Raw genomic sequence first — 15,053 nt, 5'->3', positions numbered from 1 at the left:
CCACTGGGTGGGTTCAGCTCTTCTATGGTTTCGATCCAGTTTGATCGCGATGCTCTTCCCGTGCGAGGCCTTCTCAGTTACTTCGATTTTGGGATCGTTGCTCGCCAAGTGGATGTTTATAGTCCCTTCTTGCTCTGGGTTTTTATGCGATGAGGAGGAGATTGATTATAGCTTTTGGAATCCGCTGGAAGTGGATCAAGATTTAGCCCTTCTTTGGTTGAGAGAAGAGATTGGAAGGACCAAATAGGAACACTAATTTTATGTTGATCTTGTGTGTTATGTGGCCGCTAGGCACTGGGACATGCCGATGCTGCAGCTTCGCATACCATCGGATCAATCTCAGTGACCTCAAGTCGCAGATAGCTAAAAAGCGCGGAACTGAGCGTTCCCGAAGATATTTTGGCTATATGGATAAGCTATAGGCGCAGAAGCTGAGCAAACGAGACTTCAACAGGTGCTGCCTTATGATCATCGGGCACGAAGATCTTTGTGTTTAGTAGCATCTGCTAGCAGTGCTAGTCTGAGTAGCAACATTTACTGCAGAGAATTGTCATTCTGAGACTCAAAGAAACGGATACAGAAAATAGCAGAAGCACAGGTCATGGAAGGAGTCGCATTGGATTGCTCTAATCTGTTAAATTATATCTTAGATGATTATTTGAAGCATCTACTTAGTTCATGTGTTAAATCATTAGGAACAAGTTCAGGTCATGATCAAACATAGCATCCAGTCTTTGAGCAACAGGCTCAGGTGAAGCCAATTAATGGTGCTTGGCCTCATGTACAATATAGTTGTGGGTCTTCAGACTACATGCAAAGGCTGAAAACAAACAGCCTCATATCTACATAGGGTTTTAGGGTATCAGTGGAGTTGAACGCAACCTGGTGAAGATTGGCCGTTGCTACTTGAGAAAATATGCCTCCATACATATGAAGAATAAAGCCAGGTCAATTTCAGAGTTTCCTTATCTGTGGAATTCTTGTAAGGTGGATCTTACAAAACTTCCAGTGTTGTCCTTTAGCCTGTTGGCAACTCTTGTGGAGCATTATCATGGATTAGATCCAAATTCTGATGATATCCTTGCCATGGTGTGTTCAAATGAATCATCTCCCTGAAATCAGTTAGTGACAGAGGAAAATGTACTTTTTCCTTCTCTTGGCTCTATGTTTTGAATCCATAAGGGGACACGTTTCACCAGTACCAGTGTAGTCAATCTTTTATACGGTTTACAACATTCTGGGATGATATCAGTTTCACAGAATCCTAATGTGTAACTTCGATATAGGTAAAATCAGTTAAGCAGCTTCTTTGTGTAGTTGTGGTGTATGTAATATCAATTGCATCAGTTGCTTGATTAGTTTTAGTTGTAGAATTCTTATACTGTTTCATGATTGTTTTGATAGAAAAATTTGGGTTACCCCAATATAGGACACATCGAAGGAATCGAGTATCTAGAGAAGTCCTATGTACCTTCTCTTTACAGAGTTAAATCTAATTGTTTTCTTTCTATGTTTGTCTCAAACTTGATTGTTTTCACAACTTGAACCTCCATAACCTAAATTGCAAAAGGACAGCCTTATCATGGTGCCAAGGCTATTTAGAAATTGAGCAGTCTGGAATATTGCCATTGGATTCGAGACACATGATACGTCGGAAGCATACTAGACACATAGTAGACTGTAGGGATACATAATGGATTGTTATTTGAGACACTATGGGCTAGAAATAACCTTGTATTATTTTGAAATATTAAAAGAGCTGGCTTATCAATATTTTGATAATCATCGTGTAATGGGACTGTATAATGTTGTTTGTAGAGGCAATAAAATACATACAACCATCATAGACCCACTCTAAACAGGGTGGCATGTTTCCATTGTGTGCCAAATCATCAGATCTAGTAGATTTGATGATGATTGGAGCAGGCAAGCATGGCTCCAATGTATTGTATAGTTTTGTAGCTAAAGTTGATTTGGTAAGCTAATTATTTGTTTTTGATCCAAGTCATGCAGGATCCAGTTAGTTCTAAATCTAATCATGACACTAGAGAGGTAGTACTTTTTGTATGGATCTAGCTGAGATCCAACTTTTCCACGGTCATGTTTAGCCTCTGTGAATTCTAGACTGAGCTTCTATTTAGATCTCTGTTGAAGATGATGAACAAAAGTTTAGACCACTCAAATTTTGTTTGGTACTCTGTTTGATGAGCATGAAGAAAGCAAAACTTAGTTGTGAAACAACAGTTACGATAGAAACATTTGGGTTTGATATAACAACTGATCGATATATGTTCATGGTCTTCTGTAGATATGAAGGATACATTGAAGAACACTACCATGAAACCCTTCTTCCACCTCAATCGAGGGGAGAGGTTTCTGATGTGTATGTACACACATGTTTGTTTGGTACTCTGTTTGATGAGCATGAAGAAAGCAAAACTTAGTTGTGAAATAACAGTTGAGATAGAAACATATGGGTTTGATATAGCAACTGGTTGATATATGTTCATGGTCTTCTGTAGATATGAAGGATACAATGAAGAACACTACCACAAAACCCTTCTTCCACCTCAATCAAGGGGAGAGGTTTCTGATATGTATGTACATGCATACTTGATTCTCATGGTACTGTACAGTCATATATACTTTTTATGATCTTATAAGGTTGGTAAATGTAGAAGAGTCGGTACTAATCTTGTTTTCTTCGATTTCCTCATTTAGTTTTTCACCAACAAGTTTCGATCAGTGCCAAGATGACAGCCACCAGAAAGTTTGCCTGTGCTGCTCTGATGTCTCTCTCTCGGATTTGGGCAGAATCTCCCACATGACCTGCACAATTTTGTTATCCACACATTTACACATCATCATGGAGCTCAAGAGTTCTGAAGCCTGTTGGATGGTGAAAGAACACAGTGACTATTATTCTTTGGTGCCACAAGACTCAGAACCAGGTAATGTGACTCAAGTCTATTGATGCATTTCTTTCATATGATTGTTCTAGACTAGTAAAGTGAGCATAGCCATGGTATTATTTCTCCTCTAATATGGAACTGAATCATTTCTCATCATAATGAGGTCATCAATTGAAACACAAACAAACCAGCCAAGATAAATAACTGCTTGTATCATAATCGGCATGATTAGGTCTTTTGTTTAAGTCAGACTCATAACTGAAAACAGATGCATGCTACTGATGTTATATTCTAGTCTGTCCAACAACTATAAGCTAAAACCCCGTTCATGAACCAATGCTCTTATGATCCACTTGTTTTGGATCAAACAATTGAGTAGTTGCATACTAAGGACCTTAGATATAGTCGAGGAAATGCTATCATACCCCGCAAGATGGTACTCCTGTCAAGGATATCAATCTTTGATTGATGCAAAACAAACAGTTTACGAGCTAGAGACTTCGTGAGTAGGGCAAAAGTAGATCGCTGCTGAAGACAGTTGCCGTTCGTCAAGGAGAAAAGATTTATCGCACCGACGACCTGAGAAAAGCAATAGTAGAAAGCCCAATGGAAAAAATAGAAGATGAGAACAATTATTGAAAAAACTTTATTGAAATAATTTTAATTTGAATACATTAACATGTCCTTCTCCTATTTATATAGATTAAGAGGAAAAAATTTTCTCAACAGAATATATTTCCTTATATAGTTGAGGAAATCATCTGCTATCATCATTTCTTTGTTAATTATCAAATAAGAGTAACTATCATCATTTCTTTGTTAATTATCAAATAAGAGTAACAAGTGCTTTTTTTTTTATCCTTTAAAATAATAGTTTATACTAGTGTAATTGAAGTTAACATCGGTCACCAGATAGACCATATATACTAGTAGTTGAATCTCTCGTAGAAAAATAGTGAATAAAATGTGTGTTTGGAATCTTTCTGAATACAAATTGACCAATATATGGAGAGAAGGAAATAGATGTGATAAGTGGTTGTCAAATTTTGTTAGGATAAAAAGGTGACCGATTTGATCTTTGCAACTTTTCTTTTATGCTGATTTCAAGAGCAGATGATGTGTTAGACTTCTAAAGTAATACAGTTTCTTTTTTGCAAAAATATTAGGAGGCATATGTTTCATAAATGTTCAATGCATTTCATGTATCGTGAATCAAGTCATCCATGTGCTGGTTTGTCATTTGGCATTATTCATATTATCTACATGTTTTCAAGTATCATCATGAGCAAACATTTAGATTAGCCCTTTATTCATATAACATGGAATTTAAATACTAAATTATTATTTTTAGTTTGGGGACAATAAGTTAATTGTATTGAATTGAATCATAGTTTGGACAAATCATAACTCACATATAACTTCCAATCAAATCTACAATTTGTTTTGAGAACAGCTGCAGTCGGTATCCTTTTCCGTGCTAGTTTCAAGATGGGCGGAGTTGCATTGGGCCGGGCCGGGCCAGTCTCCTAGATCTTAAAAACACCGGTCCAACCTGAACCGAGATCAAACGGACGTAGAACAACCAATCAGCAACGACAAACGTGTTCGACCATAGATTTGATCCCATCACGCCGCTTGGCCGCTACATTACGCGGCACAAGCAAATGGCGAACCCTAAACCCCGACCCCTACCTCTCCTCCCTGCGGCGCTCTCGCTTTCTTCCTCTTCTCCACCTCTCTCTATATATTGGTAATTCACCCTCCCCTCTTCTCTCTTTCTGTGAAGATCTTTCTGTTGAGGCATTTTCTGCTTCTCTCCTTTTTGTCTTCTTTTCTTTTTTGGTTTTTCGTGTGCATTTTCTTGATTTTTTAGTCTGTGACAAGATGGACGAGGCTCTTGAAACAGAGTCAAACAGCAGGCGCCTCTTGTAATCCATGGCGATATCCCTGTCTGCCGCATGGAGCCGACATCAGACCGCCAGGCGAAGATTGCTTGGATTCCTCATCTCGTCAGTCCAACGCCACAATACCTGGCCATAACTTCTCACATCCAAAAACCACACTTTTCTTGATCTTTCCTTGATGTTTATGTAGTTTATAAGTTCATGAATATATATCAATCAGTCTTATAAATGGCACTAATTCAGACAACGGGTGCTTTGTTGCTCGGATAACAAGCCACCTTTTGCATAGTGCCTACAGAGAGATCCACCAGCGTGAGGCTGCCACACGATTGTGGGGCGTGTTCAGCTCGTTGGCCCCCCTGCAAATTTAAGGCTGCCACATTTATCTGATAAGTGATCGATGGATGGATCTCAGTTTTCTTCGTGCTTTCTTTTTTTTTTTTCTCTATTTTTCAGTCATTGCTACTGTTTTCACTGTTTTTGATCTTATTTTTCTGTTAGTATTTGGTTCTCATGGCCTTTTTGCTTATTGTTTTTGACGTGATGGTCTATATCATCACCCTTTACCCACTTTTCTTCTTAGTTTTGTTGAGTATAGAGATTAATCAACTGAAAATAATTTTTTCATCATGTATCTCAGAGTGTTGAAAATATTTTTTTTAAAGATCAGATGTTAATTCTAAGCAGATTAATTTGTGCCGAGTCATTTCAGGGTTATTTTCCCTGAGCTTGGATTCAAAGTTCGATATATATTCGTAGATGTGTTAGTACTTCTCTCCTGCTCTGAGCATGGAAACCATGAAAAAAAGGAGAAACTTTGACCCAAGAACGTCAGTGGTAGAGGGATTATTGCTTTGGATGAAACAAATTATAGTAGGTTAAGTTATCGTTCATGTTGGTTGATTAGTTTATGTTCAGATGATACCAATGTTTTCTTGTATTTGGAATGAATCCAGCAGATGCCATCAGTAAAGCTTTTAAAACATTGTGCATTATATTCTCTAAGATATCAGGTTTTCGGCAATGGTAATTGCATGATTATTTGTCTACCTTTGGGTTTCTCTCAGTAATTTATGTATTAACAATCAAGCTCAGCTCGTCAAATCTTGTTCTTACAAATTTTAATAAAAGAATAAAAATGATTTGTAAATGTATTTTATATGATTCTAATACATTAATAATTTCACGATAAATAAAAAATGATCGGCAATATTTTTCCAACATCATTAATTAATAAAAATCCATTAACCAATAAAATAATATTTAAGTATTTTATAAGCTTGGTTTGTGTGCTTCTACGTTGGTCTTACCGTCCGGTGACTCACCCGTTCGACCATCCTCTGACTCATTCGCGTGATCCTATCTCTTTGGCTCCGTCTCCCTCGCCTCCACCCTCTCCATCCCTTCGACTGCTGCCGATGAAGTTGATCAGTTCTTCCCACCCTGCTTCCACTCCTGGCCATCACCACCACCACCACTTGCTGATTCGCACTCGACTTGCCCTTCGGCTTTCCCGGTGCGATGGCGATCTCAAACGCTCCGGCGAGTGCTCTGACTCTGTTCCGTCGCGACTTGTAGGCCGACGCTGGCTTTACCTCATTGTGAACCGGCGACGGCTCGTTCCTCCCGTTCGCCTGCCTCTCCGCGAATGCCTTGTCTTCTTCCACTTCGCTCTCTCAGTTCTTGCCGTTGTCCCTCTCGAGCAGACTGCTGCTGCAGGAGTTCTCGGAGATATGGAGGGCAGTGAGCTTGCTCTGTAGATCGACCTTCCACGTTTCTCGGAAGAAGTAGCCTCCGGTGGAGCCACGGAGTTGTGTTTCCGGCTCCTGGGGTATCCGCAGGCAGCGAGCGACATGGCAAGAGCTCGCGGTTGGCTTGAGATAGCTCGGTAACCACTTCCCTGGTAGTTCAGCAACGGCATCTCCTCGGTTGTTGCTGCTTCTTGGTGTACCCTACATGTTGCACTCCTTCCTTGAACAGCAGATTCCCTTATCATCAGATGACACATGCGAATCTCGAGATCTCCGTGTCATCATCTCTCATGGTATTACTGTGGCTACCAACTTATGAATGGGACAGATGCAGAAGATTCCACCACTCCAGAATCGAAGAGCTTGCTCTAAATGGATGAAATGTTACCTTATGCTAAACAAGATGAAGACACTGCTCGCACGAGATCCTTCGACGCAGGTGGTGGCTTCCGTTGCTTTCGGATCAGTTTGAACGGGAAGAGACACAAGGTACGAAGATGGTGAAGGAGCAATAGGAGTTGGATGGTTTGCCAAGTGGTAGTGCGTGGGATACTTACAGGTGGGTCAATACAGCCTCCATGTTCTAATAGGGGGGTTGACCGGGTCAAAGAAATCTGATGGACAAAGAATGAACAGCCAGTTTAGATGTATGATTACATGGGGCACAGACAATTGTTTCCATGGAAGAACAGGCCATATTTAAGCTTCAGGATCCTTAATCTCTCCTCCTAATAATGATAAGTTAAGGATCTTATGCTCTATTGCCATTTTAATTTCTCAATTAATACTAATTGATTTAATTATGGTTGATGTAAAAGTATGATGACAGTGATTATGTTTGTTCTCCAGTGGCAAGCCACAAAACCAACACCACACTAAGAGAGGCACGATCAAACCAAGGTTAAGTATGAGAAATGGACAGAGTATTAAATTATAATTGAAAAATATATCAAAGTAAAACAGATGAACCTTAAAATATTTATTACATAATAATTTTTTATTTTCATGGTGAAGAAGCTGACTTTTTTTTTTTTTTTTTTAAAGTGATCATTCATGCTTGTTAGTATCAAATTAATCATCGATCCATAAATCTAATCGAATACCTAAAGCGGATTGATACATTTTCGATAGAGATACAACTCCGACTGTTATAAGAGATACTCGTAAAATTAGTATTATGGATATACTATATGAAGTCACTCTAACACTTATGAAATGAGCATCTATATCTCAAACAATATCTAGATCGATATAATTAATCTAAAATGCTGACCATATGGATTCCAAAATTTGTGCACCACAATCTTGACTTTGGGACTCTCATTTCATGCTTAGATTTATGTGTGTCGCAATGTACTTACCTAACTTGACTTTGTCAAAAATAATATGAAGCATAGCATTAAGAAATCGTAATAATTAGGGAACTAAAATGTGCCACTTAATCCGAGATAACAGAGGATAAATTAGACAAGGTTAGGTATAAATATACACTCCGGTATCAATTTAATGTTAATCTGTTCCAGCGGGGGCCCAAACGTGACATGGTTTATGTGGAGTTCCATATTACTATGAGGCCCATAAGATAATATGGGCCTCACTGGGCTAACTCCGAGCTTAACAGAGAGAATCGAACGGCTACGGTTGCCGGATGAGTCCTGATCTCGCTTGCAAACCCTAACGCCGAGAACAAAACCCCACCCGTATTAATAGCGCTCGCCACCATCGCCCCCCATTATTCTCGATCCTCCGCCGATCCGAGAGAGATCCTAAAGGTTGTTACTCTCGAACGCCATTTGATCGTTCATGTCTTCTTTTATCGATTTAGGGTTTAGGAATCGACTTCTTTTTTCACCTTGATTTGGTGCTTGATTTGATCTGCGTTCTTGCCAGAGGAGGGCGATGGCGACGGAGGAGGCGAAGGCGGTGGTGCCGGAGTCCGTGTTGAAGAAGAGGAAGAGGGAAGAGCAGTGGGCTCTCGCTAAGAAGCAGGAACTCGATGCCAGGAAGAAGAAGGCTCGGGAGAACCGCAAGCTGATCTTTGGAAGAGCCCAGCAGTATGCCAAGGAGTATGAATCCCAGGTGCGTGTTGCGAATTGTCGTACCACTAGTATTACTGTTCTATGGTGTTCTTGTCGTTAAAACTTCGATTTTTTTTTAATCTCATTTGGATCTGATTTAATGATAGGAGAAGGAACTGATCCGCTTGAAGAGAGAGGCCAGGATGAAGGGCGGATTCTATGTCAGCCCCGAGGCCAAGCTTTTGTTCATCATCCGCATCCGAGGGTACGCGTTCTTTTCTCTGTTCTAACTATGTGGTCTATTATGTGATAGATGGATTTGCTTTGAGATTTTGATGATTGTTGCTTCTTATTTCTCTTCTTGTTGTTGACTTGCAATAGCATAAATGCCATGCACCCGAAAACCCGGAAGATCTTGCAGCTCCTCCGTCTGAGACAGGTGCAAATGAAAAATTCATCATACATGTTCAAATTACTATAGCGTTTCTTAGTATTTAATCGTAATTAAATGCTTCTTTTTCAAACTGCTGTAGATATTCAACGGCGTGTTTCTGAAAGTTAACAAGGCTACAATGAACATGCTGCAGAGGGTTGAGCCATACGTGACATATGGGTACTAAACGCCATCCTTTCTAGACCATTATTGCTATTGCTCAGAGTAGTGTAAGGTGAGGTGTAGTCGTTGTACTAACTGATACTTGAATGGCTCAGGTATCCTAATCTTAAGAGTGTCAGGGAGTTGATCTACAAGAGAGGGTATGGGAAGTTGAACAAGCAGAGAATTCCTTTGACAGACAACTTGGTCGTTGAGCAGGTATGTTGTGGGATGCATTGCCAGTGGGTTTTTTCTTCTAACCAAGTTTTATGAAGTTTACACAAGGTTGTTCTTTGGTTACAGGGCTTGGGGAAACATGGTATCATCTGTGTTGAAGATCTTGTACATGAGATTATGACTGTGGGACCACATTTCAAGGAGGCAAACAACTTTCTGTGGCCCTTCAAGCTGAAGGCACCGTTGGGTGGCCTCAAGAAGAAGAGGAACCACTATGTTGAGGGTGGTGATGCTGGAAATCGTGAAGATTATATTAATGAGCTCATCAGAAGGATGAACTAGATATTTGAGGTCTTTCATGTCTCTTTCATCATGGGTTTAAGAGATCAATTGGACTTATATGTTTTTGTTTCAGTAGAAATCGGGATAATTAAAACTGCAAAATTTTGTTGCTTGGATTTAATGTTGGCCTGTTTAATGATATTAATATTGTTCTCTACTATGATGGTTGAATTTTCATAAATTGTTATCTATGCTATTTGTTACTTGAGAATCTGGAGTCTTGGTTTTTTGTGGTGAGTTATAATGCTTCTCTTTGTCAGAGGGGCTGAGTTTCTGGTTGAGTTTCAGTGTGGACAACAATTTTGATGAGTGTGCATCTTATAATGTTTGTTTGTTTATATATTTGCTTGCTGGTCAGAGTTTGTCTTCTTTTATTTTTTTTCCATTTTTTTAGTCCTTAATAGTCTTTAGTGTTTTCAGATGTGATCTTATGTTGTTTTTCGCTAACGTAGTCACAAAATTCTAGACAATTATAAGATACTTGCCAGTCCCTAGAATCAGACCATAACTTTTTTCTGATTGATAGTGTAATGTGTATAATTTTCCAATAACAGGCGAGGCTTATGGATGTTGCTACAACTTTATGTGAATTTCAACTCGGTGCAAATATGAGGTTGAGTGGCTATTTTACTTGGGTTTATTTGTTGGTTCATACCACATTACAAATAATATGCAGTGGTTCGATGAAGTATCAAGATGTGAGCCATCCTGTAATTGTTTGGATGCCCTGAGCCAAATTGCATTATGATATACTAATCAGTTTGGTCTGTACTGATTTGTTAGAGGTCAGTAGGAATTTGGTACTTGTTGATACAGGACCAGTACCTGCCACAACAAGTTCATACCTTGCTTCGACCAGTAGTCCTAAACCTAGACATTGCTCTGGCAGGTGTTCTGGCTTCATCCAATTCCACCATTCTGTAAGTCCTTAAAGAACTCGTGGGTTGCTTCGGGTGAATTAGGTATTAGATAATCGCAATCTGATGTAAGGTGAGGACCGTCAGGTGGAGCTTGGATTGAGATGTACTAAAGGAGTTTTCAGTGTATTTTCTAATCTTTCTATTTGATTCATTATGTTGAAGATGAAAGATCAGGTTATTGCATGAGACTTCTGTTTCTTTGATGTATGAGGATAGCCAGATATTTACAATATTACAATCTTATGGAATTCACTCGCTTAGGTTGTAACTAAACAACCTTAATAATGTAGCAGGATCATGCCTTATGTTCATTAGGAAGAAAATGTAGACTTCATAAGAAGAAAACAAGATGGCATGGGTTTTTGTTAGACATCATAAGGCTTGGGTGAGGCAACACCTAGTGAGTTCAACGTCCTAGTGCAGGTTTTTGTCCTATAGTTCTCGATAATGTTCCTACCCTGTAAGTTTCCTTATGTTTTCCAAATGCAGATTTTAACCTGACAAGCTTGGAAAATTGGGTCCTGCTTGAGAAGTATAGAATGTGGATTTTCACTCTTCACAAAGTTTGGATTGGGTTGTGCTAATGGCATTTTCTCCACTGTTGGGTGTTATTGTCTTAGAAAGGATTTAATTGTTTTTAATGGCACTGCATGGCCCTCGAGACAATGGTTAGGAAACGGAACACAACAAAAATCTCACTTATTTGGGTCAATAGTTAGTTTTGAGCATCCAGCACTTGCAAATAACTATAACTGTCAGTTTTGATTTTTTCCGTACCCAGACAGTCAAAACCAACTGAAGGCTATATGTAATGTTAATGAATTGTCATGTTTATTGGCATCTTGAACATAGTACTGGTGGAATATAGTTCAGAACAATGTCGAATTCCTCGGATAAACTTATTACTTGATTGAGCGGAACTTAGGAGCTGAAATTTCTTTTCATGTGGAACGACACATTATTTAGCGTGATCCGGCACATGAAAAAATACTCTAAAAGGGATCAGTCAGGGTTATGCATTCATACTCACCACATGGTGACTGTGGCAGAATACATTGTTATGCCTAGCAACCAACATGATATTGAAAGCTATTCTGATTATATTTGCTTCCTAGAACCAAGGGAAAATTTAATTAGATTCTGCTGTTTTGTCTAGCGGTACCTGTGAGATATAAATGTGTAAAGACTCTCGAGGGAGCTGATTTTTCATGCAGATGACCAGAATTTTGGGTTTTAATTCCTGCATTAGTGTGGCTGGTCTGATTTTTGGTTATCAATTAGATCCTCTGCTGAATTCAAAGCACTGGATTGTTGTGGTTCTGTTTCATCTTTAGAAGTGTGACCAATAAATCTGGATATATTTCCTTGTTTGGTTCTTTTATGATTAGCTAAGGCCTTATGGGATATTTGTCAGGAAGTTAGTTGTCTAGCCTTTCTGCTTGCTTGCTTGAGCTGTTCTGCAAGTTGTAGACATATAGCAAAGGCTTATAAATTGGTTTCTTTGGACTTCCAGAAGATACAAATAGGAAGACAGCATTTTTTGCATGAACGAAGAGTAGTTCATTTATTTCTTAAATACTCAAACAAGTCATCATGAGGCAGTTAATAATACTAGATTGTTGAAAGATGGACTTCAAGTAGTCATCTTTGCTTATTCCTTGTTGTTAGCATCATTAAGCCACTTTTTACTGCTCCCTCTATTTGATTCTGAACTGTTGCTGTCAGCCTTAATCATACAGCATATGTTTTTTACTATAATGTTGTGGGGCAGACATTTCCCTTTCAAAGTTTGTAGTAGATGCACATTTGCATGTTGAACCTACACCTAATCAATCTGTAGTGATTCAAGAACTAGCACAATAAGCTTGCAGTCCTGCTCATAGGTGATGCTGAACCAGGAATGAGTGCCCACTATTTATTCTCAGATTGACAGGATTGACTGAATGCAATCCACTTTATTATAAGTGTACAAAGACTGAACCATGTCAAATTAGCTACTTCAACCTTCACAGGGACATGCTATGGCTTCTTCTTCAAGCTGAGAGAAACATCATGTGTAACTAGCAAAAAACATCCTCTCGATTGGTTTCACCTTATTGAGAACAGATGAACATAGATCTTTACACCCACTTATCTCCAGATGTTTACTGGGCTTGAATGTGCGATGGTCTTGTCAAGATTCTTCATGAACAGATCCATTGCTATTTAAAAGATTTAAGATATTTCCAATTCCCACAAAAAAGTTCATTTGCATGGTACTCGCACTAAATTTGCTGATCTTTTATATGTAACAATCTTCACAGCAACACTAGAGAACAATTCCATTGCTTACTACAAAGGTAGGAATGCGAAAAAGGATGTCATATATAATGTGGCATAGAAAAAGGTAACCAAGTGAAGCTAAAGATATGATGTGTGGGATTGCAGTGAACATGACAACATTGATTTGGAAATAACCACTTCTGTTCTTCTACAGATAAAGAATCAGCAGATAAAGAATCTGTTATAATTGCATCATGAGCAATTATAATTCATGACCATATAACCGGGGGAAAGAAAACCATAATGTACAAGTCATTACAATTTATTTCAGCCATCTTCTCAAACAAATCATGGACAACAAGTAAAAAAGGAATTCCAAGTGTTTTATTGCTGGTCTACCATGGAGAAGCTCTTCAAACCTGACATGAACAAAAATGAGATGGACTAAGGTTCAAACACACAAGGCAATTCAAAATCTGAGTGCATCTTACTGTATTTATAATCATATGGTCATAGTTTAATGCTGTAAAAAAAATTGGGGAGTCAACCATGTTATGATTTCCTTTGACTACTTGAAAGTATGATAAGCACAGAAATGGATTTGATTGATACTCTACATTATATGCCATTTAAAGCATCAAAATCAGTTGACTAGCTTTTCCCAGTGCCCTGTAGATATATATAGTTAGCATTAGAACATGTTCAAGAAAGCTTTTCTCCTTGAGTCGGTAAAAATGGAAGTGCAAAAGAAAAACTAAGGTTCTAAAATGAAATCGATACATTCTAAATACAAAATGTGAATTCAGCCTATTATGCATCCACCAACACTTAGCAGCTTAGCAGTATGCCAGAAAATGCTTGAAAGGATCCACTTGAAAACTAATTTCTAACAGGATCCTGTATACTTAAGCCCGCTGGTATATAGAATTTTGAGGTAGTGGCTTGTAAATTGGATGACAATTATATAGGTAATTTTCTATAATCTATCAAAGAAACCTATGCCTCTCCTTGGCTGTCAGATATTTCTCGTACACTACGAACTGAAATCATTTACTTTCCACAATGTATTCATCTCCGATATACTTTTATCAAACTGCCTTAGTGTTTTCACCTACAAAAAATTAGATCTAAAAATGTTTTGAAATCTCAGACTCAAAGCGTGCTTGAGAACAAGGTTATAAAAGTTGCAAAGGTGGTCCATGCAATGGGAACCTTTTCATAGGCCTGGTCTACCAAAATGATTATCTATGCCCAAAAAGAAGAAATAAAGGAAAATAAAGAGCATAGTATAATTACAAGGATGAAAAAAAAGTAAGGACAAGAAATTTGGAGGAAGATGAATACACAGGGAAAGATATAGGGATCAAAAAGATATAGGAATATGAAACAAGAAGAGAGGCAGTAGATTCATTTTACAACTTAAAACGACTCATACGTCATGCAACGATGTATCAGCAATCGAAGCAAGTTGCCCTTTATGATTGTTGATTGCTCAAGTTGTCAAGCTTCTCATGTTTTCGTTGATTAATCTCACAAACGAGTCTAATCTACATAAATAAAGATATCTTATAACCATGGGATGTTTTCCCAATACTAGTCCTCTTCTAGAAGTTCTTACATATTCTCAAACCATTCTTGAAGGGTACATATCAAGTTCTTTAGCTGTTATAGGAAGTTCTTGAACTCCGATCTAGCAAAACAGAATGTTAATTTCTTAAACGTTACCAAACAAACAATAAATTCTTACTTACGCTTAAAGAATAATGCAAAAACTGTTCTATAAGCTGTGATCATGATCTGAAAATTAAATCCATTTTGAATGACTTAATATCTAAAAAACAGAACTTTTACGTCGATCAAATGATTGTGAATCTGAACTCTAAAATTGTTACGCAACATCACACAACCAAGACAGAGACAAGAGCAGGGTTCTAGGATCGACCTGGGCGGATCGGAGGGGGAAGGCGACGACGACGATCAGTGATGTCCGCCCGCGACGTGTTGTTGCTATTGTACCGTCTTTAATCCAAGATTGCTGTAGCCAGCCATCGATCCAAAGTTATAGGTCGCCGTCTGCAAGGAGAAATTTTGTTTAAATTTGTTTAAATACAATTTTACCTAATTGGATTCCAAGAAATTTTGAAAAGCATTTTATACATACCATGTTTTAAA

The 15,053-nt window shown here is 38.4% G+C and overlaps 1 protein-coding gene and 1 long non-coding RNA gene across 2 annotated transcripts; both read left to right on the top strand.

Annotated features, from left to right (window-relative positions):
- The first annotated feature begins 4,542 nt into the window (after positions 1–4,542).
- On the top strand, positions 4,543–5,821 carry LOC108951697 (uncharacterized). Its single transcript, XR_001976225.2, has 2 exons — positions 4,543–4,662; positions 4,797–5,821. It is a non-coding gene; the product is annotated as an uncharacterized LOC108951697 (long non-coding RNA).
- A 2,381-nt stretch (positions 5,822–8,202) lies between these two features.
- Positions 8,203–9,859, top strand: LOC135627098 (large ribosomal subunit protein uL30y-like). The gene is made up of 7 exons (XM_065133059.1): positions 8,203–8,339; positions 8,458–8,646; positions 8,753–8,850; positions 8,967–9,024; positions 9,119–9,198; positions 9,297–9,399; positions 9,484–9,859. The coding sequence occupies exons 2-7, from the start codon at positions 8,467–8,469 to the stop codon at positions 9,697–9,699; spliced, it is 735 nt and encodes a 244-aa protein (XP_064989131.1). The 5' UTR covers positions 8,203–8,339; positions 8,458–8,466; the 3' UTR covers positions 9,700–9,859.
- The last annotated feature ends 5,194 nt before the right edge of the window (positions 9,860–15,053 follow it).

Source organism: Musa acuminata, chromosome BXJ2-11 (assembly GCF_036884655.1).
Source record: "Musa acuminata AAA Group cultivar baxijiao chromosome BXJ2-11, Cavendish_Baxijiao_AAA, whole genome shotgun sequence".
In the NCBI taxonomy this organism is placed as follows: Eukaryota; Viridiplantae; Streptophyta; class Magnoliopsida; order Zingiberales; family Musaceae; genus Musa; species Musa acuminata.
This window is presented reverse-complemented; position numbering and strand designations above follow the sequence as displayed.

What these genes read in the sequence shown, in the direction of transcription:
- LOC135627098 (XM_065133059.1), top strand. Translation starts at nt 8,467, where the DNA reads ATGGCGACGGAGGAGGCGAAGGCGGTGGTGCCGGAGTCCGTGTTGAAG. An exon ending in CCAAGGAGTATGAATCCCAG is followed by an intron (nt 8,647 to 8,752) that starts GTGCGTGTTGCG and finishes ATTTAATGATAG; the next exon opens with GAGAAGGAACTGATCCGCTT. An exon ending in GAGCCATACGTGACATATGG is followed by an intron (nt 9,199 to 9,296) that starts GTACTAAACGCC and finishes TGAATGGCTCAG; the next exon opens with GTATCCTAATCTTAAGAGTG.